This window comes from Manihot esculenta, chromosome 12 (genome assembly GCF_001659605.2).
Source record: "Manihot esculenta cultivar AM560-2 chromosome 12, M.esculenta_v8, whole genome shotgun sequence".
Classification (NCBI taxonomy): Eukaryota; Viridiplantae; Streptophyta; class Magnoliopsida; order Malpighiales; family Euphorbiaceae; genus Manihot; species Manihot esculenta.
The window spans coordinates 34,398,370-34,422,194 of NC_035172.2; the positions used below are offsets into that span (position 1 = coordinate 34,398,370).

Consider the following 23,825-nt stretch of genomic DNA (forward strand, 5'->3'; position numbering starts at 1 on the left):
AGGAACATTATAGAAGGAAGTCTTTTTTGGATTTTTATATATAATCATTATTAAGAGCATAAAACACTTATCTGATGCTGCAGAAAAACAAAGCATATTCGAGAACATTTTGGCCTTCAGCAGCCATGTGATCAATGATTTTGGACGGCTAACATGATCCTTTCTTGTCCATAGTTTTCTTAACTTTCTGTATTTTGTCATAATTTTCTCAAGTTCTCGTTTGATACGAAGAACAATATAAAGCAAAATCAATGGGCCCCCTGAACTTAGCTCTGCTCCTGCATGAGTAAGCTGCAAAAACATATTTCAGAACTGCAACAAACTGTTCCCTCTCTTCCGAACAACTGTTTGAAACGATACTTTTGACATTTACAGGTATCTACTTTCATTTCCATGTTCCAGACAGAAATTCTTATAATTACATAAATGCTTATATATTATAAATAATAATTACATAAGCTTTAATATCTCACTGGCCTGCAATTCAAGTATGCTATTCGAGCTGCTTCACTTTTCTGTCTTATGTCCTCGTACATTTTCAATGAAGCCTCAGAAAATTTGTTGAGTCTGTCAAGAACCTTTGTCAAACTTGCTTGTATGCAGCTCAAGCTCGATGCAGCTTCATCATTTTTCTCATCATCTTTTCTCTCCAACTCTCCATTATTTTCATCAATTAATTTCTCTTTGTTTTGTAATTGTTCTGTCTTTTGATCCATTAAATGGCAAAGGTCAGATAAGAAGGCTTTGATAGCATTGCCAAGTTCCTCAGATGGCAAAGCTTTTATGCCAGCTGACCAATCACGGCAAAGCACAAAAATTGGTGGGGCCAGGGCTCGACGAGGGGAGAATGGTCTCCTGCTCTTGGAACGCTCTCGTGGTTGCAGGATGCAGTTTTGCAGCCACCCATTAAGAGCATCCACATAGGAAGCATGACTGTTAACCCAGTTTGCAAAGCTCAGGCCGAAACACTCTATCTCTTCCAGGAGCTGAGCCATAATCTGCCTGTGAGTATCTCCCTGTGGACTTCCTGATGTCCTTCTTAAATGGTATGCCAATGAGATGGTGATGTATTGTGCATGATGGCATTCAAGCATAGCCTTCCACATCCTGATCAGCCTGCATATGTTTGCTGGTGTCATCAATCCAACACTACTGATGAATTAACAGAAATGTCTCATTCATGTGGTTCTCAAGGATTATACATATAACGATAGGCTACAGTATTAGATTTTCAATGCTTAATTTTATTTGAGATAAATAAGGAAATAAGAACATTGCCTACCCTTGAATTAGCTCTAGAAGTTGTGGCTGCAACTCTTCATCTCGCATCTTCTCAATCCGTTTTGATATTGTATCAACAGAATGAATCGCGACTATTATCCGTGAATGCAGATCCTTTACAACTGCTCGGGTCTTGTCAATCACTAGAGCACTATGGTCCTTGGCAAACTGGTGCCTGAGTTGGTCACATTTCTGATCGTACTCCTTCCTGATATATTCACTGGCCTATAGACAACCAAATTTTAAGTGTCTGCAAATCCAAGTATGCCGTTGGCAATGCTAATATACTTGGGTAACCAATAACAAAGTAATAGCAAAGTCAGCAGCATAATATTCAGGATGGTGGTTGCTTATGAGGAAAGTATATAATTTTTAAAGATACTTCCTTAGAAATCATGATGCAAATGTTAACAGTTGAATGCAAATTTATTGGAAAGGATTTAAATGGAATTTGGTAGAGAATAAGGCTCCGTTTCCAGGAAAATGTTTGGAGCACTCAGAAAATTTGGTCAACAAAAAATATTTTTCTGGTCAAAAGAAGTCATTTTCCACACATTGAATAAAACCTCTCTGTATATCCAAACAGTAGGTTATGTCACGCAAGAAGGGTCATTTTTTTTAGAGGAACATGCAAGAAAGATCTTAATCTACAAAACTGTTGCAATTAAAAACCAATAGTTTTTGGGACAAGAAAATGTTCCCTATTGATAAAGTATTGTAAAATATTGTCGATGTGCATATTCATATCATGAATCAGTAGAGAAACAAAGGCACCAAAATCAAGCCATCCCCTCATATACAGTACATAACATAAGATTAAAATGCAGAATCAAAGGGGTAGAAAAGATGTTAACATTTATGTCATGTGGGCTCAAGAACATATCACCACTCCTATAATCAAAGAGGAGTTGACAAAGTACCTTTACTTCATCATATAATTTTCTTTCCCATGCATACAGCCTATCAAGGGTAGAAGTATGACTTCCTGCAATCATGCAGAACTCTTCAACAAAATCACTACCACTATCAGAAATATCATCTCTTGTTGCCATCGCAAGTGGATTTCTTGATGAAGATGACCTTGAAGATGCTGTCCTTTTCCATGTAATGACCTTTGTAACATGTTCTGCAGGTTCTACAATATTGGAGAAGACAAAATGGTATGAAAAGACAGAAATACTGCACCCATTAAACTAGTAAGAAAGAACAGCAAAATCAACATCATATAAATGTGCCTGCAAGTTGAAATCAACTATTGACTCAACACCCCTACAGCACCAATAGGTACTTATAGAAGGTATCCTAAATGCCAAGAATCAATTCACCGGATCAGTAAAGTATATGGAATGTTGAATTATTAAAGAGTCGCAAGTGCAATATGCATTTGTGATAACAAATACAGCCTAAAAAAGCAATTTACACCATTGAATAGATTACAATATAATTGCATTGATGGCCCAAATCTTGATGTGCTTGAAGCTAAAGCTTACCATAAGATGAAAGTCCAGCCTTTCCTTGGCAGCAAATATGGAAAGCTGTCAGAACTGTTGAGGCAGATGAATTCCCTATGACAATCAAATTTATTACGAATAAATTCGCGAAAAGATTTAGCAATAAAATCTACATGAATAAAAGCAAACATGCATTTGCATTGCCGTGGGTAAACAAGGAACCAGAATATAAATTAGCTGTTACTTATCAACATTAATTTGCCATCAACAAAAAGAATTACCTTTTCTCTCAGAATATCCAACCCTTATATTGTTTGCCTCAAGCATCCTTGAGACTTCCTTGCCAGATTCAGAAGCTCTAAAGAATCTATGTTCTATATCCTTTATGCTTGATAGAAAATCTTTGGCTCTGTGGGTAATAAACTCTGATGGATCTTCTCTCTCTGCAGATAAATCTTTCATGGCCGCTTCTTTCACTTTCTTTGAACCTGACTTCTCAAGACTCAAACCATTGGCATTTTGGGCTGTTTCCGCTGGCCTCACTTGAATATCTATTGGTTTTCTAGTAAAACCTTCAACTCCAACCAATCTACCTGAATGAGAAATACTCTCTACTCTTACACCATAACTGCCATTTTGTGTTGCAAAGTTACCAGAAGTTTCTAAACCCCTTTGCTCCAATCCAGGCCCTATAGTTCCTTCATGTGCTTGACCACTTCCATCTAAACCAACTTTCGACCATTTCGTCCATTTCCCCTTCGCATCTACTACATTATGATCAATGCCAACTCTATCACCTCTAGATTCGTTGAACCCTCTGGCATCATCACAATCCATATCCAGTTCATTCCCCCTCACAAATCTAAAACTTTCACAATTATCACTCGGATCAAAATAATCCCAAGAACCACCAGACTCAAAAGGAGGTGGTGGCGGTGGCATTGGCATGCAAAAAGACTCGTCCTCAACAAAGCCATCAGTACTATTATTCAAATTAATCTTAACAGTCACTGGGTTAGCAGCGCCCCTAACTCTCATGTAACTCATACTAATCACTGGTGGTGAAATGGGGCTCTCGTTGTGCAAAGGTGAATCCGAAACCTCTGCAATGTGAGAGGGAGAGGGAGATGGGTATGAAGAGTGTGATGGAGTCTTGTAAAGTTCAGTGGCTGACGTTGTTGATACAGAAGATTCTATCAAAATTTCTGCTTCGGCAAATCGCCGGAGAGCTATGCCAAGGTTTTTCAAAGAGTTGATATAAGAGACATGAGCTGCAGCGAGATTGTACCTTGAATCAATAGCTTGCTGTATGAATCTCCTGCGTTCTTTGCATAAACGCAAAGCTTCATTTTTCTCAGCTTTGGAGCTCGCAGTGCCCATTGCTTAAGGAATAAACGAGGCCCGTTTCATGAAATGATCGCCATTTATTTAAACAGAATATCTTAGAATGATGAAGACCTTGAAAAACCAAACTTTTTCACTAGAAATTGCACGGAAAATTAATGTAAACCAACTGCATTTTCCTGGTTTCCAAACAGAAATATCCTTAAAAGACGCAAATAAAACAACTGGACATTACAGCTTGAACGACCAAACTTTTCTCTAAAATTTAACACTCCATTTTATGGAACAAACTTCAACCTTCGGAGTCCGTAAAAAGAAAAGAAAAAAAAATTCCCTGGGAATAGTAATAAAATCCACAACCACAACGCCAGCAAAACGAAGGAAATGACAGTAAAGAAAAAGCGAAACCCTTTCTCCTAAAAAATCCAACTTTGGATTAGAACAGCAAGACAGAGCAACCTTTTTCTAGTCACAGGAGAAGATGTGTCCTACAAGAAACAAAAAACCCACTTGGAGAAAGCTCTAATTATAGGATTAGGACAAGACACAGAGAGTGAAAATCGAAAACGAAGTAGAAATGGTTGGAGTTTTCTTTTAGGGTAAAACAGAGAAGAAAGCGAAAAGGCACAATGGGAGCAGTTATTTTCAGAGAAGAAGATAACATTAAACAGCAAAGAGTAGTTGGGAAGTCACAAAATGAAAGCCATTAACGGAAACCTGAAAGATTGAAAGCAATGAATGTGAGGCCAGAGATGCACCAGCCTTCAGGCTCCAAAAGCAAAGATTTTGCATACACAGAGAGAGTGATAGAGCAGAGCAATGATGTAAAACAGAAGAAAGGTTAAAGATGAGAGAGAGGAATCTGAAACTGTGCAACAGCTGGTGCAGAGAAGAAGGTTGCCTCGTTTTGTGTGAGTGATTATCTGTGTGTGGCATCTACATTTTTATCAAAAAGAAAATTAAAAAGAAAAAATGGAAATCAGCTTCAAGGGACTTTGCAGAGAAAGAAAAATGTCGCTTTCTCACAGTATCTAAGTATTGTATCATTCTTTATAATTTATTTCAAAATAATTTGTACTCTCTTGTCTGCGATCGCCTGATAGTGCAGGACAGGGGAGAAGAGAAGAGAAATGGTGCGGATGTGATGCACACTGAAGAATAAATTACGCAAAATGACATATTTGCCCCTAGGTTTTCCCCAGAGAGGGGCTCTAACGGCTCCTTAAAATCCGGGTTTTTGGGGAATTGGAAGCGCTTTTTCTTTTCACTTTTTCTTTGCATATTTATTTTCTGAAAAAAAAAAGAATTATTTTCCGGAAAAAAATAAATTATGAGTGAATCTTATTTCCAAGAAAATAATATGTTGAAGGAAGTAAAAATTTGTTATTTAATAATTCCTTTTATAAAACTATCTGATGTAAAGATACAAACAATTACAAAATCAAGGGAAATGGGAAGGGATGTCTGCAGTGAGGCCTGTGGAGATGGTGACATGGAATGTTATTGTATATTAATATATATATTTTTTTTAATCGGTGCTTTTTCCAGTAAATTTATTGGTTCTTTATGTGGAAGAGTCAAAAAGAAGGGATGGGCTGGGTCCTTTTGCAGAGGCAGTGACCCATAAATAAAAATATAATTATTGGGAAAAGTAAAAAAAGAATTATATGTTTTGTGCTTGTCATGCCTCCGATTGTTATCAAGAATTGGGAATGGAGTAAGGTTTAATTGTGGAGCTCGCCGATAAAAGGCGCAATTAAATCGGGGAAGAAGATTCCCACCTCGGCTCCTTCTTCAACTCCAGGCACACATTCAGGCTTTTTTTTTTTATCTATCAGAATTATAAGGAACCTTTTTAATATGTTGGCCCTAGTTTGAGATGCAAAACCTTAATTGATGGTTTTTAGAGCTTCCTGATTCCAATGATATTCTGTGATATAGTTGAAAATTTCCTTTTTGCTGGAGATAGTTTTGCATAACTGCCAGTAATGAAAGTTCCTACCAGAGCTTTTGGTGGCGGTAATGACATTGTTCCTCATTGGAATGTCGAGTTATGTTTTCTGAAGTAGTACTGTATAACCTAGGATTTTGGCTCTAGCTAGTAGTCCTTGAATCTTTTTCTTATGTGGGCTGAATTTATGTGTTTTTAGCTAGATTTTTTTGTAGTAGGCTGATTCAAGGTGTAATCCCGATCATTTTATAGCCTTATTAATATTAATTATTTTTAATTGGGTGATACTAGTTAATTTGAGTTTAAGACTTCTCAAAAAGTTGATAAATATAATAAACGAAATGAAATTTGTTTTAACAATTTTAAATAAGTTCTACGCTGAGTTTTTCTTTAAATTCTTCTATGATGGGTGCTGGATCTCTGACATGCGAGGTCGAATTTTAAAGGAAGAAATAGACTTAAAGTTCATTAGAGTCCACCACGCAAGCTAATTTAGGTCCAAAATCCATTAGACCCTATTATGCAAGTTGACCCATCAATACACCATACGATCTGCGATTAAAGCAGATTGTCTTGATTGAAGGCCCGAACTAGCAAGAAAGAAGCCTAACTCATTTGACGTGATAGGGAGTAGGAGAGCAAGTCCAATTATACCGCGATCTGAACGTCGAAGGGGAATTAAATGACGGTCGATGGACAAATAGGTACGCTCGTAAATACAGTTCTGCATGACAATGACAAGTTAATAGGGTGGCGGTTATACAATCACCAAAAGAATAAGGAAAAAAGAATAAAAAAGGTGTCACTCTTCATACTAAATATTTTTATATATACAAAAATTCTATTTCTTTCTAAATCTCCGATCATCACTCAAATAAATAAAATTTTAATATATTTAGTCTAATATTTATAACTCTTAAATATTTTTATTTATTTATTTTGTCTTGCTGTGTCTTTTAGACTCTTTATGACCATGTTGAATTACCCATTAATCAAAAGTTAGGTTATATTAAATATATTGCCCTTTTATTTTATCTTAAAGTTAATCATTATCTTTACCAAAATGAGAAAAAAGATAATTTGAAAATTATGAAACTCATTTTCCCATCGGTATTTAATTAAATCCTCTGGTTCTATGGATGCCAAAGCAATCTTTTCTTTCATTTTCAATCTTTGGAGCCTAACCTTTATAATTTCCCTTTTCTCACTATTATTTTTCCCCTTTTGGAGTCATTCAAGAGCATATTAATCTTGCTTATTAAAGAAAAATATAAAAGAAAAAAAAAACCACGTGGGTCATAACGATAGTGGGAATGCGATCTATTGAAAAACAGCGGCAATCGATGGTGGCATGTGGCAGTTACCAACAGGAGCCCTTCCCTTATTTCCTTTTACTTATATTAAGGTTTTTGTAATTGGGCCTTGGACCTTAATTTCTTTAGTCCAAACTTATTTGTGTTGGACTTGTTTGCCCTAATTTACTTATAATGATTGTACTGGGCTCATTACAATGGTCTTAAGTCTATCTCTAATGCAATTTTATCTTCGACAAAGAAAAAAAAATCTAAAAAATAATATGAAAAAAAAGACTGCAAATTTTGGAAAGCTAACCATGCTTCATGCAATGGCACAAACAGGCTTTGAGAAATTTGGTTTACATCAATATACAAAATGCTGTTCTTTTAAATTATTTGCTATATATTGGTAATTGCTTTTAGAAACAAAAACAGTTAGCAAAAATATTTTTGAGGTGAAAAAAGAAAGAGGTACAGGTGGTGATTTTCTTGATTTCTTCCCCTCTCTCACCCAAAAACAAAATAAAACCTAATAAAATGAACACTACACTCCATAAAAGCTATGCCTTTGAGGCATACATTCAGCATATTCCAACATCCTGGGAGCAGTACAGGAGTAACCCTTTCTGAACCTGCTGTTGTTTCTGTTCTTTGCTTCTATCTCCACCGCGAAGACAGCGCAAACCGGTCTGTGGTCGGAGAATCTTGACTCTACTCGAACATACGACAACTGATCAATGCCTTTGCCTCGCCATAATATCCTGTCACACCTGAAAATTTTTGAGCTTCATTAACAAAGTCATCAACTTTTGCAGCTTCTTCTCCATAAAGAACCAATGTTTTTCATATATACCATGCTGGGGTTCTACGTTTCTTCTTGGATTTTCCATTTTCTCCAGCATATGAATCTGAATTATAGGAGTATTTATAAGTGGGAGCAAACAAAATCCTTCCTTCAATGAATCCGTCAAACACCCTTCCTGCTTCTCTCTCCATATTCAACTGCAGTTAGCATTATCGCTATAGCAAGTCAGCGTGTTAAATATATAATGATAATCTTGTTTATTGCATAAACTTCCTTGTCTTTGGAATCTTGTTGTAAGGAAACATTCGATCCCCACAATATTATATATTCATTAATGCATGGTCTGTAAACAGACAAGTAGTGGTGACTCACCACTTGCTTTTGTGAAGTTTGTAAACAATGAAAGCAACAAACCTGGTCCTTTTCCAGCAAGGTGTCCCAGTCATTATCCTCCACCAGTACCCTTGTTTTCTCATAGCTCAAAGATACTCGATAATTTAAGTCTCCAAGCCAAATTACCCGGCTGCAAAATTGATTTTTTTAAGTGAAAAGATTAGGTAGGGCGACGAATTTAAGGCAAAAATATTAAAGGATAACTCATACTCGTGGTCAATTATCTTTTCCGGGGCACGAGGATTTGGATTCTTGCAAATCTTGGGGAATTGTGTGCTCTTAAGGATCTCAGCTACATCAGCATTTCTTCTTAGTTCGTCCCCTTCTTTCTCCCCAGAAGCCAGGTGACAGCAGACGAAGCAGAGGCTCGTTCTATGCAAAGACATGCTTACTGATATACATCCCTGCAATATGATCAATCAAATTAAGCAGGCACTAAATTCCAATGCTCGTCATAATTACTACAACTGATATAATCTTCCAGGTTAGATCTCTCCACTACTGTCTGGATTTGATAACTTTAAGGAACCAATTTGTATATATATATAGACAACATACAATCATTCAGCTGACCTTGTTGCCAAGACGACCCATTATTCCTCTCCCTACAGAAGAGACTCTGAGATGGCCAATGTGAGGAACCAACTCCTTCTTAGCCCACACTGAAAGAAAAATACCAACCATTTGCTTGCTTGCTATAAGGCTGTAAATCTGTGTGGGTGATGTAGGCATACCAACGGTATAAATCGAGCTATTTGAGCTGTTATATCGATGACGAGGATCAATTTCCGGGTCTAATGCAGCCATGGACTCATTAAGTTTTCTTAATCTATGTCTCTCTCGAGATAGGTACTCTACGGGACAATTGCAGATCTTGAGAAGATTACTATCTGCCTTCAAATTTTTGCTAATTACCTTGAGAGAAGATTTGTTGAAAAACTTAGGGTCTTTGACATTGTGGCTTTTGAAGTCCCTTAAAGGGCTTGAATCAGCAAAAGAGTAGTACTCTTGCCTTGGCTTATTAAGTGCGTGGTTTATCAGAGCCAGCCATCTTGCAGCAGGCTCATTGTCTTCAATCACCAATACATTTCCAGCACTGAGTGGAACAATTTCCTGAAACCTGAAGAGAAATAAGCTTAGACCAAATTTTTATTTCTAGCCGGAAAACAGCAGTAACATTAACATATATATCCATCAATCAAACAAATTATAATAAGTCCACTTGTTGTTCAAAACAAATTACATCCTCCCATGCATAGAACCACTAAGCTCATATTTGAACCTGAATTGCTCTCCTACAGTTGCATGATGATAAATGCATGCATTTAACAGAATGCATTAGTCATTTAGTCACTTAACTGCAATTAGATTATGATATATATTTGTGATTTTTTAATCATACCCACAGACATATAAATCTGCACAGCCTTCCACCTGCAAAAAATCTTCCAGGTTGATGCCGAAGTTGGGTGTCCTTCCTCCTACATTCCATGTTCCTACGAAAATCCTGCAACCCAATCACAATTAATGTTCCTACTGCAAAGGAACGTGACCCTAATTTTTGAAAAAATAACAACTATAACTCGTACCTAAATTCTTTAGTTTCTGTTTCTGAAGCCATAGCATGCTCAAAGTTTGATAGGTTCAGGCCTTCAATTGCAGAACTAGCCTGTCTTTCTGCAAGTAGATAAAGAAATCAACACCATGGTTTTAACTTTTAATTAAATCCTCAAGTCCAAAATCATCAATTTATCAATGAAAAGGACAACAGGTCAACAGCAAGCATGAAAAAGAATTCCCATGTCTCCATCATATTTTCTTTTCCCTCTAGTTTACAAAATATCTAAGCCAACAAAACTGGTTATATTTTTAGGTCAGCTACATTGATTTTGCAACATGGGTTAAGCTGAACTTGGAGTCCTTCATGTCTACGTGGCTTTTGGTCATCACACATAGATTCAATAAAAACAATGATTCACCATGTTTACATAACTCAAATTCTTAGGTGGACTCGATTCATTAGTTCAAGACATATAAAAGTGGATCCCACGTAAATTTTTTTTTTGTTGTGGGACCCACTTACATGTGACTTGGACACGATGGAGGATGGAGTAGGTCCAGATATGTATTATATTTTGGCATGAAAAAAAATGCTTAAATGTTGTGCATCTAATAAAACATACCTGAGAAATTTTTTCTGGTTGGCTGATCAGGAGTCTCCATGAACGTGATTCTCCTTTCTGATATATTTTTTTCTGTATCCACTAACCAAATCCCCAAAAATCAAGAACAAGAATATACGCAAACACACACACGCATGCAAACATATACAGAGAAGGGAATACCAATAAAAACTTCATCACCATCTGATCCTGTGTCGTCGTTAGAGCCTGCTTTGTTGCGTCTAGAACTGAAAATCTTTGGAATGACAAACTGCATAAAATTATATGCATGGAAACAAATCATAAAATTAATCATGGCTACAGTTTTTTGATAAAAGCATTGAAACTGGACAACTATTACCTTCTTTTTCTTATCCACCGGTAAGGAACTTTCAGGAGGGGTACTTGCAGGGCTATCGGCTTTGGTCATTGACGTATTCATTCTTTGAAAAAAAAAACAATGAATAGCAGAGGATCAATCTTTCGTTGGCATCTTTGTGAAAAATGGCCACGGAATGAACGATCTTAAACTGACATGCACATTGAAGTCTGCAGGAAAGACAACTTTCTGGGTTTGCTCATACTCATGAATGGTGTTGCTCTAGGGTTCCCTCTTCCTCTCTCTTTCTCTCTTCTGTTTTTGGTGAATGAAAATGGAACTTTGTGATCTGTTACGAAGGCTGAGATTTTGGCGCCAATGGTTTCGGGGAACTTTTGGGAAGGTAACCAAAAAAAAAAAAAAGAAAAGGGATGAAACCGTTGGAATCATACTTCACAGTAACCTAACTAGTTCACAATTCTGAGCTACTTTCTTTTCAATTATCTCAAGAGAAAAATAATATAATAGGCTACTTATTTTTTTTTTAATTATTTTTTATCATGATTTTCTTTCCTCGGTAATTAGGAGAAATTAAGGCATTGGAATTTGAAGTCTTCTCCTTGAGAAAAAACGTTTCATAAATCAAGATTAAAAAAAAAAAAAAAAAACTAAAAAGTGAACAAAAGAAAAATATTTGATGGGCATGAAGATTTGAATGTTGTTGCCTTGAGGACAATTTTGTTCCCTTAGAGACGACATACACTCAATTTATCGTTTACGTTATTTCTCAATGGATCAACCCTTGCTAACTGGCCAGACCAAGCTGGTTTCGGATTAAAATCAATGGTTTAGATTTCAAATTTAGAAATATTAAAATCGAATCAAGGGTTCCTCTTATTTCATTTTGTTACTAATTTTAGTTTGATTTCAATTCAATTTTATATTTGTAATTGAGAATTATAATACGAAATTGTAAATATAATATTTATATTGTAAAATTTATTTTTTATTAATTAAATCGATTGAGATATATAATCTCTTACAATTTTATTAAATGCATTTGATTTTAACTGAAATAACAGACATAGGATACATGGAATCAATTTTTATCCCAAAATTTGCCGGCTGTGAACAACAATTTTGCGACACTGCATAGTCTCCTGAGCTAAGAGACTCTAAGAGATCAATAAGAACCATAACACGACAGCTAAATCAAACATCAAGGGGACAGAAGTAAAGCAGAAACTGGGCCTAAGACTCCATGGAATTGTGCAAAATCAGCAACAAATGAATCAATCTATTCAGATTCCAAGAGGTGCTTGACCAATTCAGCACAGCCAGAAAGAGGTTCATCTCTAAAATATCCCAAGGAATTTGCGAAATGCAGGTTAGAAATTGCACCATTGTTGCGAGTTAGTACAACTTCGGATCGACTGCGTCCTGGATCCGCCCTCCTACAATTAGCCACCGGACTGCTAACAAGAGTAGCATAGCATAGCTCGTCAAGATGGTCATCCTCTACCTTTATTTTGTATGTTCCAGTTGAGTCTGTTACTCCCTCTACACTGTATCTCAGCTGCAAAGTTGCCCTATCTTGGCACTCGATCCTGACCCTCGCACCTGCAAGAAACTCACCAATTGAACTAATTCAGTAAGCAAGAAATGGCTACTACAAAACCAAAGGTGATGCATATGCTACGTAGAGAATTAGCACCAGGAATGTAAGTTGTTTTTGGGGTCTCGAATCCACAGCGGCAAGTGTCACAGTAGACACGGCCTTGGATATGGAAAGGCCTCCTAGCTCGGCGTGCACTAACCAGTCCAGGGAGTACACAGAGAGAGAGGGCAAACAACAGCATCAGCCACCTAGCCATGACTCTACAGACCTGAAGATGAGAAAGAGGAAGAGGCAAAACTGCACAAGTGAAGAAATTGAGCGTGGTATATGGTATCAGCGACGAATTAAATAGAGCAGCAATGAAGCGGGTGAAGCTTCACACATGCAGCAAGACTTGAAAAATTAGCACCCATTGCGGCGTTTTAGTCTCTGTGTTAATTAATTGGTGTCTTTCTTCTTCCTTCTTTTACGCAGAGATCTTTTGTTCAACAGTACTCCCATCAATTTTTCTCCCATGGATATATACTGTGCTGAGAATTTTTTACATTTTATTTTAGTTAGTATGATATAATTGACGTGCATGGGCATGTGGAAAAGATATATAGCTGACTTGATGGATGGGGAAACATTAAATGGAAGATGTAGTAACTAGTTGTAACCAAGCAAGATCCAAGAAAAGGAAATAAAGAGACTTTTAATTAATGGGTATGTCATGGATCCCGAGGACAATATCGCTGGATTTATCAGCAATCTCGCTTAATATCTGAGTCCTTTGGAAGCTTGTCATGTGGCGATAAATGATGGAGAATCAAATGAGCCCGTTTCCCATTGAAGGCTCCGGGAGAGCTCCCATAAATTAAACACAATTCCCATGCTTCTGTGCATTAGAAAATAGAAATCAGTTCATGATAACCTTTCAGGGCAATATTACTGAAAATGAAAAAACGACGACTTGCTGCAAATGATCAACAATATGAAATGGAAAAAACTTGATTAGATTGGATCCATTTAGATTCTAAGACACTGATTTAACCAACCTATAGAAATCAGCAACAAATCATGTTTCTTGACCCTTGAATTGATTGTTAAGTCCTCAACATCAAAAGCATTATTATCTTTTGAGGTTCGTATATACATGTGTTTACGTTCTTCTCTTTTCTTTATTTTTTTTTTTTATAAGAAACGTAGTTTATTATTAAAAAAGTATAGCCTAATTCTGAAAAATCCAAGAAATAACTAGCTCATATAAGTTAACTCTCAAAACTAAGTCCAGGTTCCAAGAAAATTATCCAAATTAAAACAAGTCCAAAACTTCAAATCCAGAAGAATCTAATCCCATCAAATCCTAAAAGGCGGAGAAGAACGTGCAATTTGATCAACGAGACTACCACATGATTTACGATGACAGATCTTGGACTTTTTATGTCTGGGACAAGATTAGACCCTGAAAAAACAGTACAGTCCCAACACCCATTAAGTCTTACTCAAATAAACCAGTCTCACACTATATATTTCAGCCCAACACGAGAATCAAGCCGAATAGGCTATGTGAATGGATTCGAATAAAAAAAGTTTAGCTCGGTGACGTGACAAGAGATAGTGGAGTAGACCCAATCACTTCGTAGCTCTGCACGCATGTGCGTCGGAGGGAATTAAATGGCCGCCTGACGTGGAAAGGAGTTCTGACACATCCATACGTACATACGAATTTGAGTGGCAGAGACGAGTGACACTGCAGCAGCAGAGAAGCGATTAGACCTCACTAGTAGATAAAAGTAAAAGGGAACGTCTTTTTTTCCAACCAAGCTCACACAACAACTGTAAACCCTATTTTTTGAATCTCAACTTATCATACAATAAGAAATCAAAATAGAATAATAGAAACAACTCTTCCTCTATTAAATCTTTAATGATCATCACAAAAATTAACACTACTTAAAACCAAAAGATCTCATACACACAAAAAAAATCACACTATTGAACTCTACACCTTAAATAAAAAGGGAAATAACCAAATAATTGATACTTGATAAGAGAGAGACCTCCCTATAAATAGAGCCAAACTTTAAGAAAAAACATATTGAAGACTAAGGAGGCCAGGAGTGTTGTTCCAAGAAGCCATTGGTTCAATTCGAGTCATACTCTAAAGAAACTTCAACTATTGTGGCTACGAGAGAGGAACCTAAGCAGAGTCTTAGCTTCAGAGAATAGAGCCACAAAGGTCAATGATCCAAACAAGTGGAATTCATGGCTCAAGGATCTTAGGATATCTTCTATCCAACCATGCAAGAATTACTTCTGTAGTTAAGGTACCGATCAAGTCTTACTGAAGCACTAATTAACAACGAAGAAAGAAAACCAACTAAAAGAAGATAGATCTAAAGAATCCTCTCCATCTAAGCTCAAGTTTACAACTAAAAATATAAATATAAAAATAAAATACATGCATATATATACATACATATATATAATTACATCCACCTTAATGGGGAGGGAAGGGTAACCCACAGTCCATATTGAATAAGAGAAGCTCTTCCTGTCTAGAGGGGTAAAAACAGCCACACTCATGCAAAAAAAGGACCTAGTCTCAAAAGATAAAAGAAAGCAAACAAGGAGGATTTTCTCTTTAGAAATTTAGAGAGGCCATCTCTGTACATGAGAATATCTACACATGCCTTTGTTGACCTATCAATATAGGCATTTCAAAATTAATGCTACGTTTGAGAATGGGAAAAAGTAGGGTAAAAAATGATATGATAGAGAAGAAAGAGAAAATAGTGGCTTGCCTCACTAATTATTAAGCACGGCCAAAATAGCAAGTCAAGTGAGAAAGGAGCAAAAGGGAGCTTAAAGTTATTCGAGGCAGAAGAAAATAGAGGTGAGAATGTGATATTAATTTTTATTTTGTTAATTATTTTCTAGTTTTTATAAAGTTAAAACAAAAAGTTTTAGCTAGGAACTATACAGACGGATTCCGATTCTTAAAAAGAACTATAGGAGGAGGAAATCAATTACAATCTCATATTACAGCACTTCACTTAACAGAGAAACAGTTAAGGTGGCAACACAACAGGAGACCGGAGACCAGCAACCAAATCAAATGATGAAGAAATCTCACCATGGTTACAATCTCAACGTACTCGTTCATTACCCAACTCCAAGATTTTTCAACATCTCATCAACTTTCCACCGGACAAGAGTTACCCTTGGTAATTAATGATGACAGCAAGTAGCAAGTAAAAAAGAAACAATGTACCTAACAACTGCTAATAATTACTGCAACAACCACTCCACTGAACCCGACATTATTACATATCCTTCATTTTTTGGTTTGTTTTAAGGACGATGAAGCCTTCATGCGAGGGATACATTTGCCTCTTCCTGCTTTCTCTTTACACTCTTCCTGCACTTCTTCTTCTTCCAGTCTGTTCTTCGTTCTCCTGACCAGTAATCACGAATGTAAGCTCAACTTTTCTTTACTTTCAAGAAAATAAGAAGATTCACTTTCGTAAATCCACAAAATAATTTATTAAATCCACAAAATAATTTATGAAATTCAGTAAATTATTCTTAGTAATCACATGTGTGTCATCATCTTGCCATAATTTTTTGTGAGGATTTCACAAAAATAATAAAAAGTTTACATTGGTTATTGGGTGGTGATCATGCAACAGTAAGAATCAAGAAATCTTGAAGTTCAAGACAATGGAATCTGCACTTACCTTTCTTCATTATATGAGTTTGATCGCTTCAAACCTGGCTCCGCCGTAACTCGGTTCTCACTCATCGATTCAACAATGCTACCGCTAAAATATTCCTTCTCTTCCGCCTGTAAATTTCCAAATCTAGGATTCTCAGACATGTATTTGATTATCATATCCTCCTCAGCGACCTTTACTGCACTTTTATACAATACTCCTTTGTGGAGATTACTTTCGCTTCTTTTAACCTCATTGGTGATGTTCGCCTTTGCTGATTGCTTGAAACTCGGTGCATTACCCTTTGCTTTAGCCACAGCTAAATTTCCACACGAGATTAATTGGAGTAGGACCGAGTTCCGAGGAGCTGCTGACTCGGGGGCAATTGGATCACCATCTTCAAATCGTTTGGAAGTGCTGTTGGACGAGTTCACGTGGGTTTTATCAGCTGAGAGTACTAATGCTGTTGACGGAGGGGACGAGCCGTGGTGAGTTGACTCAGTGGTGGGGTTTTTTGGAGGTTGTTCTTCAAGCTCGTCTGTTGATACACCTCTGGAACAACGAGAGTGGGGCGTTGTGGAGGTCGTGTAGCTTGTTTTCTCTTCATCTTCATACTCTTCTTGTGATTCTTGTTCTTGTTCTTCTTCCTCTTCTTCGTAATCTTCGAATTCGTACTTGGCGTTGTGCGTTTCTTCTAGCTGTTTGGGTTGGCTCGGAGCCTGAAGTTGTTTTCCTTTCGCCTGGAGAATGGGTTCTTGAATCAGTTGTCTATTATTGGTTACCTGCAGCTGTTGGAACCTTTCTGCAAAAGAAAGAAATAATAGATGGCCCCAGTTGTATGGACTGTAATTAATCAATTAATAATGGACATAAACATCTACAAAAGAATTAATTAACAATGGTGACTGACCAGAACATCCTTCAACAAGTTCAGACCCTTTGAGTACGTACTCAGCTCCATCTGATGGATGGATGATATCATTCTCCGCCAAGTCATTCCACACGTAGCCATTCTTATAGCTCCTGGGAAAAAAAAAACCAGTCACTCAGCTAAACAAGCTTACAGAAACAAAGTTACTGGCTAAAATCATGTCCATACGAACCTTTTGCAAGACCACGAGTATAGAGAAGGCATGCCTTTGCCTCTAAGAACCGTAAGCCGTTCCACAACATCTAACAAAAGCAAGATAAATGAAGAGGAAAAATTCAGTTGCAAAGTGGGAATCAGTGATCAAGTATTGATTTTTTATCTACCTCTCAAACGGAGATGTTGATTGGCGAAATGGGTAACTTCCATGTAATGCGGGTGTTCAAGCTGGCCGTTTCTGGAGAGGTAGTAAACAACTTGAACCTTTTTGATGGTTTTGAGCCTTGGCTGCATCTGCGTCTGCATGGACACCTTGGCTCTGTCGGGACTGGTATCTCTTTCTCTGGCTCTCCTGGATCGAACCTCCATATTCTTCTCTATCAACTTGAACGCAAAAGCACTTCTGCTTTATATTTTTACCAAGAGGAGATCTAGAAGACAGAGGAAAAGTGAAAAGGTAAGGTGCATGAGGCATCAAAAGGAGCAAAAGAAATGCATAAACAGATTAAACTTTGGATGCTTTCGATCAGATGACAGAAGATGTAGTTAATGGAGAGAGAGAAGAAGAGAATGTTAAGTGTAGGGTCATGATGGATCAGTAGTTTTTGACTTTTTGTTAGAATTGACATTGGCTTGGGGGTTTGAACCCAGGCAAACTAGGAAAAAGGTGATAAATCAGATGGATTGGTAAGCCAGGAAGCAGTTGGCTGATATAGGCTTTTTCACAGCACTAGATTTTTGGGATATTTACTTCTTTCAATGTATATATTCTGCTGTTCTGAAAATGAAATTGCAACTACTTCTCTGCCTGTAAACTCTTATTCTTTTTTTAGAGATAAAGTTTTTTTATTAAATTACATTTTAATCCCTATATTTTACAATAATTAATAAATTGATTCATATATTTTTTAAACTAAACATTTAAATATTTTTATAATCGGTCTATTCAAATCAGAGGTCTATCTATTCATTTTTTCCATTAAAAGTATGAAAATATCTTTAATATCTTTTTAAATAGATAAATTACACTTAAATATTTAATTTTATATAATTAATATATTAAATTTTATATTTTTAAAATTATACACTTAAATTCATTTATAATTAGTCTATCCTCATCTATTATAATTTAAATATTTTTATTTTTTATTTTTTATTTGATAGAACACTTAAATCTCAATTAACTTTTATCTATAATATCTCATTTAATTAATTTTTAATACTTTTTATTCTTCAATTTCTATTTATTAAAATATTTCAGTACTTATAATTTTAAAATTTTAAAAAAATACTTACAATTTCAACTATTTTTAAGTAATATTAATTAATTTTTAATAATTTATAAATTTTTATAAAGAATATTTTATTAAAAAAATTATAATTTCAAAAATTTAAACATATTTTGAGTTAATATTTATAATAGATGAAAAAATTATAATTTTAGGCAGATTAAATACGTAAGAGTTTAAAATTTTAATTTTAAAAATATAAAAATTTATTTATTAATTACGTTAAAAGTTATTATTGATCAAAATATAGTTTACACTATAAAATTATTCATCTATATTAAAAATATTTAAATATTCATCAAAATATTTTAAATATTTAAAATATTTATACGATATTCATTTGATTGGTTAACTAATAAAATTATGAATGAAAAATTTGAATAATTAATTACATAGAAATATAAGTATTCTATTCTATAAATATAACTACTAATCTTTTAATTATATTAAAAATTTAAAAATTAAAATGTATTTTTTTTTTTTGAAATAGATAAATATGGGTTAATATTCATAAAAGAGAAACGTACTGGAGGCACATAACAATCCTACAAAGATAAACCCCAAGCAAACCCAACTTAGAAAAAAAAAAGGACAAAACCCATACAAGGAGAACTCTAGATCTAATGGGTGATTCATCTTTCATCTTATATAAGATTTATATACAGGGCGGAGGGAAGGTACGGGAGGGAAGGTACGGCAAGGGACACGAAGGGGATGAAAGTGTCGCAGCGGTACAGCCGGTGGTGCCGCAGCAGTGCCCTATTAAAGGGAAGTTCCTGATTCCGTTTATATATGTATACTTTACTATTAATATTGGAGCATTAAGGAATTAAGAATTTTAGCATCTGTATTTTGGATTATTCCTCAAGATTTATGCATATGTTATTAGTTGAATAGAAATTAAACAGGCAGGTGAAGGAATTCCAAGGAAAAAAGAAAAGAAAGGAAAAGAAAAAGATAGGTGGTGTTGCTGATTTCACATGACAAGCTAGTTGGTAGTCCAAAAAGATTCGTCTGCAGCCCTATTACAGTACACTGTGAACCAAAGATTGCCCATATCATCTCTGCTCTCTTTCTGCCTTTTTTTTTTTAAATTTTTTCATCATCTCTGTCTGATTGCTTATCTTTATTTTCACCCATTGACCTTTTTCATTTTCCCTTTTCCACCTCAACTTTTTCTACCAATAATTACTACTTAAGCCAACCTTTTCAGGCAGAAGTTACTTTTAATTTATTTGGTTGATATTTTAAATTTTTAAAAAATAAAATTATTTAATAAATTTAATAATATAAATAATATAAACACCCCTATTTTAATATCAATACTAATTATTAATTTAATATAACACATTTTAATTATTTAAAATAAAATGGAAAAAAAATAAATTTATGTCCAAACACTTACTTGAGATGGTGTGGGTAATTTATTCACTGAGGATGGAGCTGCTGGCTCAATATTTTAGCTGAGCAGAGCTACCATGTCTGTCACTGTGACTATGAGTGCACGAAGAATACAAGAGTTGACCTTTTTGAGCCTGTGACTACTTGCTGTAGCTACGTCCCCGTCAGTGCAGCAGGCTTCTCCTTTTTCTTGCCTCCGGTTAACAAATATTAATCTTTTTTTTTCAGAAATTTTTGACAAAATTTAAATAATTTATTTACTTCCAAAAAATGAAATTATTTTGGAAACTTTTAAAAGTTAGACTTAAAAACCTTTGATGATTGTTCTTTCCTTCGGTGCAAAAAGGCCTTAGGCGATTCAGACATTACCTTAGATGGGCTGCCCAAGGCAAGGCCTTGTCCATCCTCAACCACATTAGTTTATTATTATTATTTACAAAAAAAAAAAAAAAACATACATCACACCAACACCAGAATTTAGGTCAAATCAATGACAATAATCACAAAACTTTCACATGCACTTATTCGTAATCTATATAAAATCTTAAAAGACTAATCTATAAAACACAGCCTCTAAAAGAATTTCAACCCAAAATCATAACGTATGATTTAATTAAATAGAGAAGCTCCATCACTATCAATATGAACATGAACATGAACCATTTTCTCTTCAGAATGAAAAAAATGTAGATAAAATTTTTTTAAAATGTAAATATATCTCTAAATTTATTATACTATATGTGGAGTTAAAATTGTAATTTTATTTTTTTGCGTTATTCTATTTTTTTCAATATTCAAATAAATTAACAAAACTTTATTTCCCACTAATTTTTATTTTTCTCTTTTTATTTCCCTTTCTTTCATCCAAACATACACTTAAACAAATGGGTTTGGCATTGGCATTGGCATTGGCATTAACCCCCAGCTAAGCTCCAAGATGCATGTAATCTATGAAATGTCAAGTGAATATCAACTGTATGAGCATATTTTCTTTTCCTTTTATTCAGAATTTTTATCAGGTTGTCCATGTTCATTTATCAGACAAGAAAATTTAGGATTGAGCTATCAGATAAAACTAAATTTTGCACAGGAATCCAAGTCAAAGTCTTGTCAATGCCAAATGTCACTCCATATTGAATCTGAATGCCACTTGAGCTAAGTTAGAACTGAAACCCTTGAATCCATGCTTCTTTTTCATAAAGCTACTGTGTATAAATAAATTCTCATTTTGCTCGAAAGAGGGTGAAGAAAAGAAAAAAGAAAAGAAAAATGGATTACCATTACCTTCTGTTTGCTTGTTTCCTGTGTTCTTGTGTTCCCTCTGTTTCTTTTGCACAGCCATATAAAGCTGTGAGTTTGGGGAACTGGCTTGTCATAGAAGGCTGGATGAAACCTTCACTCTTTGATCATATCCCTAACAAAGATCTTTTGGTGATTGTTGCTCCTTCTTGGAGCTATCTTTGTTGACAATTTTCCTTTTTTAGTTTAGTTTCTTGAAATTTAATGATTTTTTACTGTATTGTCTTGGCAGGATGGAACCCAAGTGCAATTCATGTCCACAAAGCTGCAAAAATTTCTCTGCTCAGAAAATGGAGGTGGAAGCATTCTTGTAGCCAACCGATCCTCAGCCTCTGGCTGGGAAACTTTCAGAGTAAGACTGCTACTGTGTACTTTTAAGATGATGGGCATGGATAATTTCTACGACAGTCCATTGATCTTTCACTGCAATTTCAATTACTTAGTTGTGGAGGATCAATGAGACATTTTTCAATTTGAGAGCTTTCAACAAACAGTTCGTGGGTCTGGAAAGTGAAGGAAACCAAGTCACAGCAGTTTCAAATACAACAGGAGACCGACAAACAATTCAGATCATAAGGAACAATGGCGATCCTAATCGAGTTCGCCTCCAAGCATCGAATGGCCAATTCCTTCAGGTTTATTTCATCTTCTGATGATAGAAGTCCTGAAATTAGAATTTCTGTTTATCAAACAAATGCTGTGAGTTGTAATCTAGATCTTATAACAATCAATTAGAGATTGTCTCTGAACTCTCATGGACATGGGTTTTTATTAGTTATTAAGAAGCATCATATTTTTAGAAACAATATGCTAGAAAATGAAGGATCTAAGCTTATCTTTGTAATCAGGCACAATCAGAAACGTTGGTGACTGCAGATTATGGAGGCTCTGCTTGGGAAGACAGTGATCCAACCATCTTTAAAATGATCATTCTCGCTGACAGGACCTTACGTGGTGAATACCAAATTACAAATGGCTATGGCCCAGAAAAAGCTCACAAGGTCTTGCAGGTGAAAAATCAAACTTTCAAGGCATTTTTAACAGGCAGAGATGTGATCCAAGTGGAGAAAACATATATGAAATGCAAATCTGTTTCCTTCACCAGGATCATCGGAATTCTTACATAACTGAAAAGGACTTCAGATTCATGTCAGCAAATGGTCTTAATGCTGTCAGAGTTCCAGTTGGATGGTGGATAGCTAGTGATCCCACACCAAAGCCTTTTGTACATGGCTCCTTGGAAGCCTTAGACAAAGCTTTTACATGGGCAGAGTAAGTACCCATGAATGGATTATTGTACTAATCCATCTCTCAGAAATTTATTTGATCAGAAATCCCATAAGTATAAACAATGGTTTGTAGTCCCTTTGGTCTGAATAAATTAACATAAATCAGGAAGTATGGAATGAAGGTAATAGTGGATTTACATGCGATTCGAGCTTCACAAAATGGCAATGAGCACAGCGGAGCGCGAGATGGATATCAGGAATGGGGAGATTCCAATATTCAGGAAACTGTAGCTGTAATAGACTTCATTGCAGCAAGGTATTAGATGGGTTGTTAATCTTGGTTTACTCAATTTAATTGTGTCATTGGATATTTTAAACATTTTGCCTGAATTCTGATGTATATATGCTTTGCTTCAAAGCAGATATGCAGAGAATCCAAGTCTTGCAGCAATTGAGTTGATGAATGAACCTATGGCCCCAGGCATCAATCTGGACATCCTTAAGAAGTATTACCAAGCAGGCTATAATGCTGTAAGGAAGCACACACAAAGTGCTTATGTGATCCTTTCAAACAGGCTAGGACCTGCAGATGCAAAGGAACTGCTCTCGTTTGCGAGCACCCTCAATCGTGTAGCCATCGATGTGCATTACTACAACCTCTTTTCAGATTCATTCAACAACATGAATCCGCAACAGAACATTGATTTCGTCTATAATCAGCGGGCTGGTGATCTCAGTGCTGTGACCAATGCAAATGGTCCCCTGAGTTTTGTTGGTATGCAATCATATGACTATAACTTGTGTTTTTCAGACAGAGTCGGTTGTATTTGTACCAAAACTGAATGATACAGATTTGTTTGCCTTGTGATGGATTTTGCAGGGGAATGGACTGGAGAATGGGCATTGAAGGGAGCATCAAAAGAAGATTATAAAAAATTTGCTAAAGCTCAAGAGGAAGTTTATGGGCGTGCCACGTTTGGATGGGCGTATTGGGCTTATAAGTGTGAAGATCACAAATGGAGCCTCAAGTGGATGATCCGGAACAACTATATAAAGCTTTAGATTTCCAACATGTGTAGTTGCTACTTGTTCATTACCAACAACTGGCTTATGCTTCCTGCAAGCCCACCAAAATGATGTGTATTTCCTTTGATGTTGGCTAGTTTTCAAGAAGGAAAATACGGTTTACCTCTCTTATCTTCA

The 23,825-nt window shown here is 35.7% G+C and overlaps 5 protein-coding genes across 5 annotated transcripts; 1 reads left to right on the forward strand and 4 right to left on the reverse strand.

Annotated features, from left to right (window-relative positions):
• Nucleotides 1-238: 238 nt before the first annotated feature.
• Nucleotides 239-5,164, reverse strand: LOC110627780 (nitrate regulatory gene2 protein). The gene is made up of 5 exons (XM_021774142.2): nt 3,014-5,164; nt 2,772-2,846; nt 2,202-2,416; nt 1,283-1,506; nt 239-1,116 (listed from the first exon to the last, which is right to left on the reverse strand). The coding sequence occupies exons 1-5, from the start codon at nt 4,110-4,112 to the stop codon at nt 462-464; spliced, it is 2,268 nt and encodes a 755-aa protein (XP_021629834.1). The 5' UTR covers nt 4,113-5,164; the 3' UTR covers nt 239-461.
• A 2,529-nt stretch (nt 5,165-7,693) lies between these two features.
• On the reverse strand, nt 7,694-11,457 carry LOC110628061 (type I inositol polyphosphate 5-phosphatase 5). The gene is made up of 10 exons (XM_021774509.2): nt 11,044-11,457; nt 10,866-10,953; nt 10,704-10,784; nt 10,110-10,197; nt 9,923-10,027; nt 9,094-9,640; nt 8,731-8,924; nt 8,542-8,650; nt 8,176-8,324; nt 7,694-8,092 (listed from the first exon to the last, which is right to left on the reverse strand). The coding sequence occupies exons 1-10, from the start codon at nt 11,122-11,124 to the stop codon at nt 7,867-7,869; spliced, it is 1,668 nt and encodes a 555-aa protein (XP_021630201.1). The 5' UTR covers nt 11,125-11,457; the 3' UTR covers nt 7,694-7,866.
• A 570-nt stretch (nt 11,458-12,027) lies between these two features.
• On the reverse strand, nt 12,028-13,095 carry LOC110628866 (protein DOWNSTREAM OF FLC). Its single transcript, XM_021775690.2, has 2 exons — nt 12,716-13,095; nt 12,028-12,621 (listed from the first exon to the last, which is right to left on the reverse strand). Exons 1-2 carry the CDS (start codon nt 12,873-12,875, stop codon nt 12,299-12,301), a joined length of 483 nt encoding a protein of 160 aa, XP_021631382.1. The 5' UTR covers nt 12,876-13,095; the 3' UTR covers nt 12,028-12,298.
• A 1,035-nt stretch (nt 13,096-14,130) lies between these two features.
• LOC110627989 (protein SOSEKI 2) lies at nt 14,131-18,138 on the reverse strand. Its single transcript, XM_021774417.2, has 5 exons — nt 17,572-18,138; nt 17,421-17,490; nt 17,228-17,340; nt 16,342-17,119; nt 14,131-16,059 (listed from the first exon to the last, which is right to left on the reverse strand). Exons 1-5 carry the CDS (start codon nt 17,771-17,773, stop codon nt 15,939-15,941), a joined length of 1,284 nt encoding a protein of 427 aa, XP_021630109.1. The 5' UTR covers nt 17,774-18,138; the 3' UTR covers nt 14,131-15,938.
• Nucleotides 18,139-21,251: 3,113 nt separating this feature from the next.
• On the forward strand, nt 21,252-23,825 carry LOC110627950 (probable glucan 1,3-beta-glucosidase A). The gene is made up of 8 exons (XM_021774369.2): nt 21,252-21,525; nt 21,626-21,745; nt 21,837-22,028; nt 22,242-22,403; nt 22,499-22,665; nt 22,789-22,938; nt 23,045-23,397; nt 23,503-23,825. The coding sequence occupies exons 1-8, from the start codon at nt 21,364-21,366 to the stop codon at nt 23,682-23,684; spliced, it is 1,488 nt and encodes a 495-aa protein (XP_021630061.1). The 5' UTR covers nt 21,252-21,363; the 3' UTR covers nt 23,685-23,825.

What these genes read in the sequence shown, in the direction of transcription:
- LOC110627780 (XM_021774142.2), bottom strand. Translation starts at nt 4,112, where the DNA reads ATGGGCACTGCGAGCTCCAAAGCTGAGAAAAATGAAGCTTTGCGTTTA. An exon ending in GGCTGGACTTTCATCTTATG is followed by an intron (nt 2,417 to 2,771) that starts GTAAGCTTTAGC and finishes CCAATATTGTAG; the next exon opens with AACCTGCAGAACATGTTACA. An exon ending in CTTCTAGAGCTAATTCAAGG is followed by an intron (nt 1,117 to 1,282) that starts GTAGGCAATGTT and finishes AAACATATGCAG; the next exon opens with GCTGATCAGGATGTGGAAGG.
- LOC110628061 (XM_021774509.2), bottom strand. Translation starts at nt 11,124, where the DNA reads ATGAATACGTCAATGACCAAAGCCGATAGCCCTGCAAGTACCCCTCCT. An exon ending in TGGGTCGTCTTGGCAACAAG is followed by an intron (nt 8,925 to 9,093) that starts GTCAGCTGAATG and finishes ATCATATTGCAG; the next exon opens with GGATGTATATCAGTAAGCAT. An exon ending in AAACGTAGAACCCCAGCATG is followed by an intron (nt 8,093 to 8,175) that starts GTATATATGAAA and finishes AAAAATTTTCAG; the next exon opens with GTGTGACAGGATATTATGGC.
- LOC110628866 (XM_021775690.2), bottom strand. Translation starts at nt 12,875, where the DNA reads ATGGCTAGGTGGCTGATGCTGTTGTTTGCCCTCTCTCTCTGTGTACTC. An exon ending in AAAAACAACTTACATTCCTG is followed by an intron (nt 12,622 to 12,715) that starts GTGCTAATTCTC and finishes AGTTTCTTGCAG; the next exon opens with GTGCGAGGGTCAGGATCGAG.
- LOC110627989 (XM_021774417.2), bottom strand. Translation starts at nt 17,773, where the DNA reads ATGGAGGTTCGATCCAGGAGAGCCAGAGAAAGAGATACCAGTCCCGAC. An exon ending in TACTCGTGGTCTTGCAAAAG is followed by an intron (nt 17,341 to 17,420) that starts GTTCGTATGGAC and finishes TTTTTTTCCCAG; the next exon opens with GAGCTATAAGAATGGCTACG. An exon ending in AACTCATATAATGAAGAAAG is followed by an intron (nt 16,060 to 16,341) that starts GTAAGTGCAGAT and finishes ATTACTGGTCAG; the next exon opens with GAGAACGAAGAACAGACTGG.
- LOC110627950 (XM_021774369.2), top strand. Translation starts at nt 21,364, where the DNA reads ATGGATTACCATTACCTTCTGTTTGCTTGTTTCCTGTGTTCTTGTGTT. An exon ending in AAGCTCACAAGGTCTTGCAG is followed by an intron (nt 22,404 to 22,498) that starts GTGAAAAATCAA and finishes TTCCTTCACCAG; the next exon opens with GATCATCGGAATTCTTACAT. An exon ending in ATAGACTTCATTGCAGCAAG is followed by an intron (nt 22,939 to 23,044) that starts GTATTAGATGGG and finishes GCTTCAAAGCAG; the next exon opens with ATATGCAGAGAATCCAAGTC.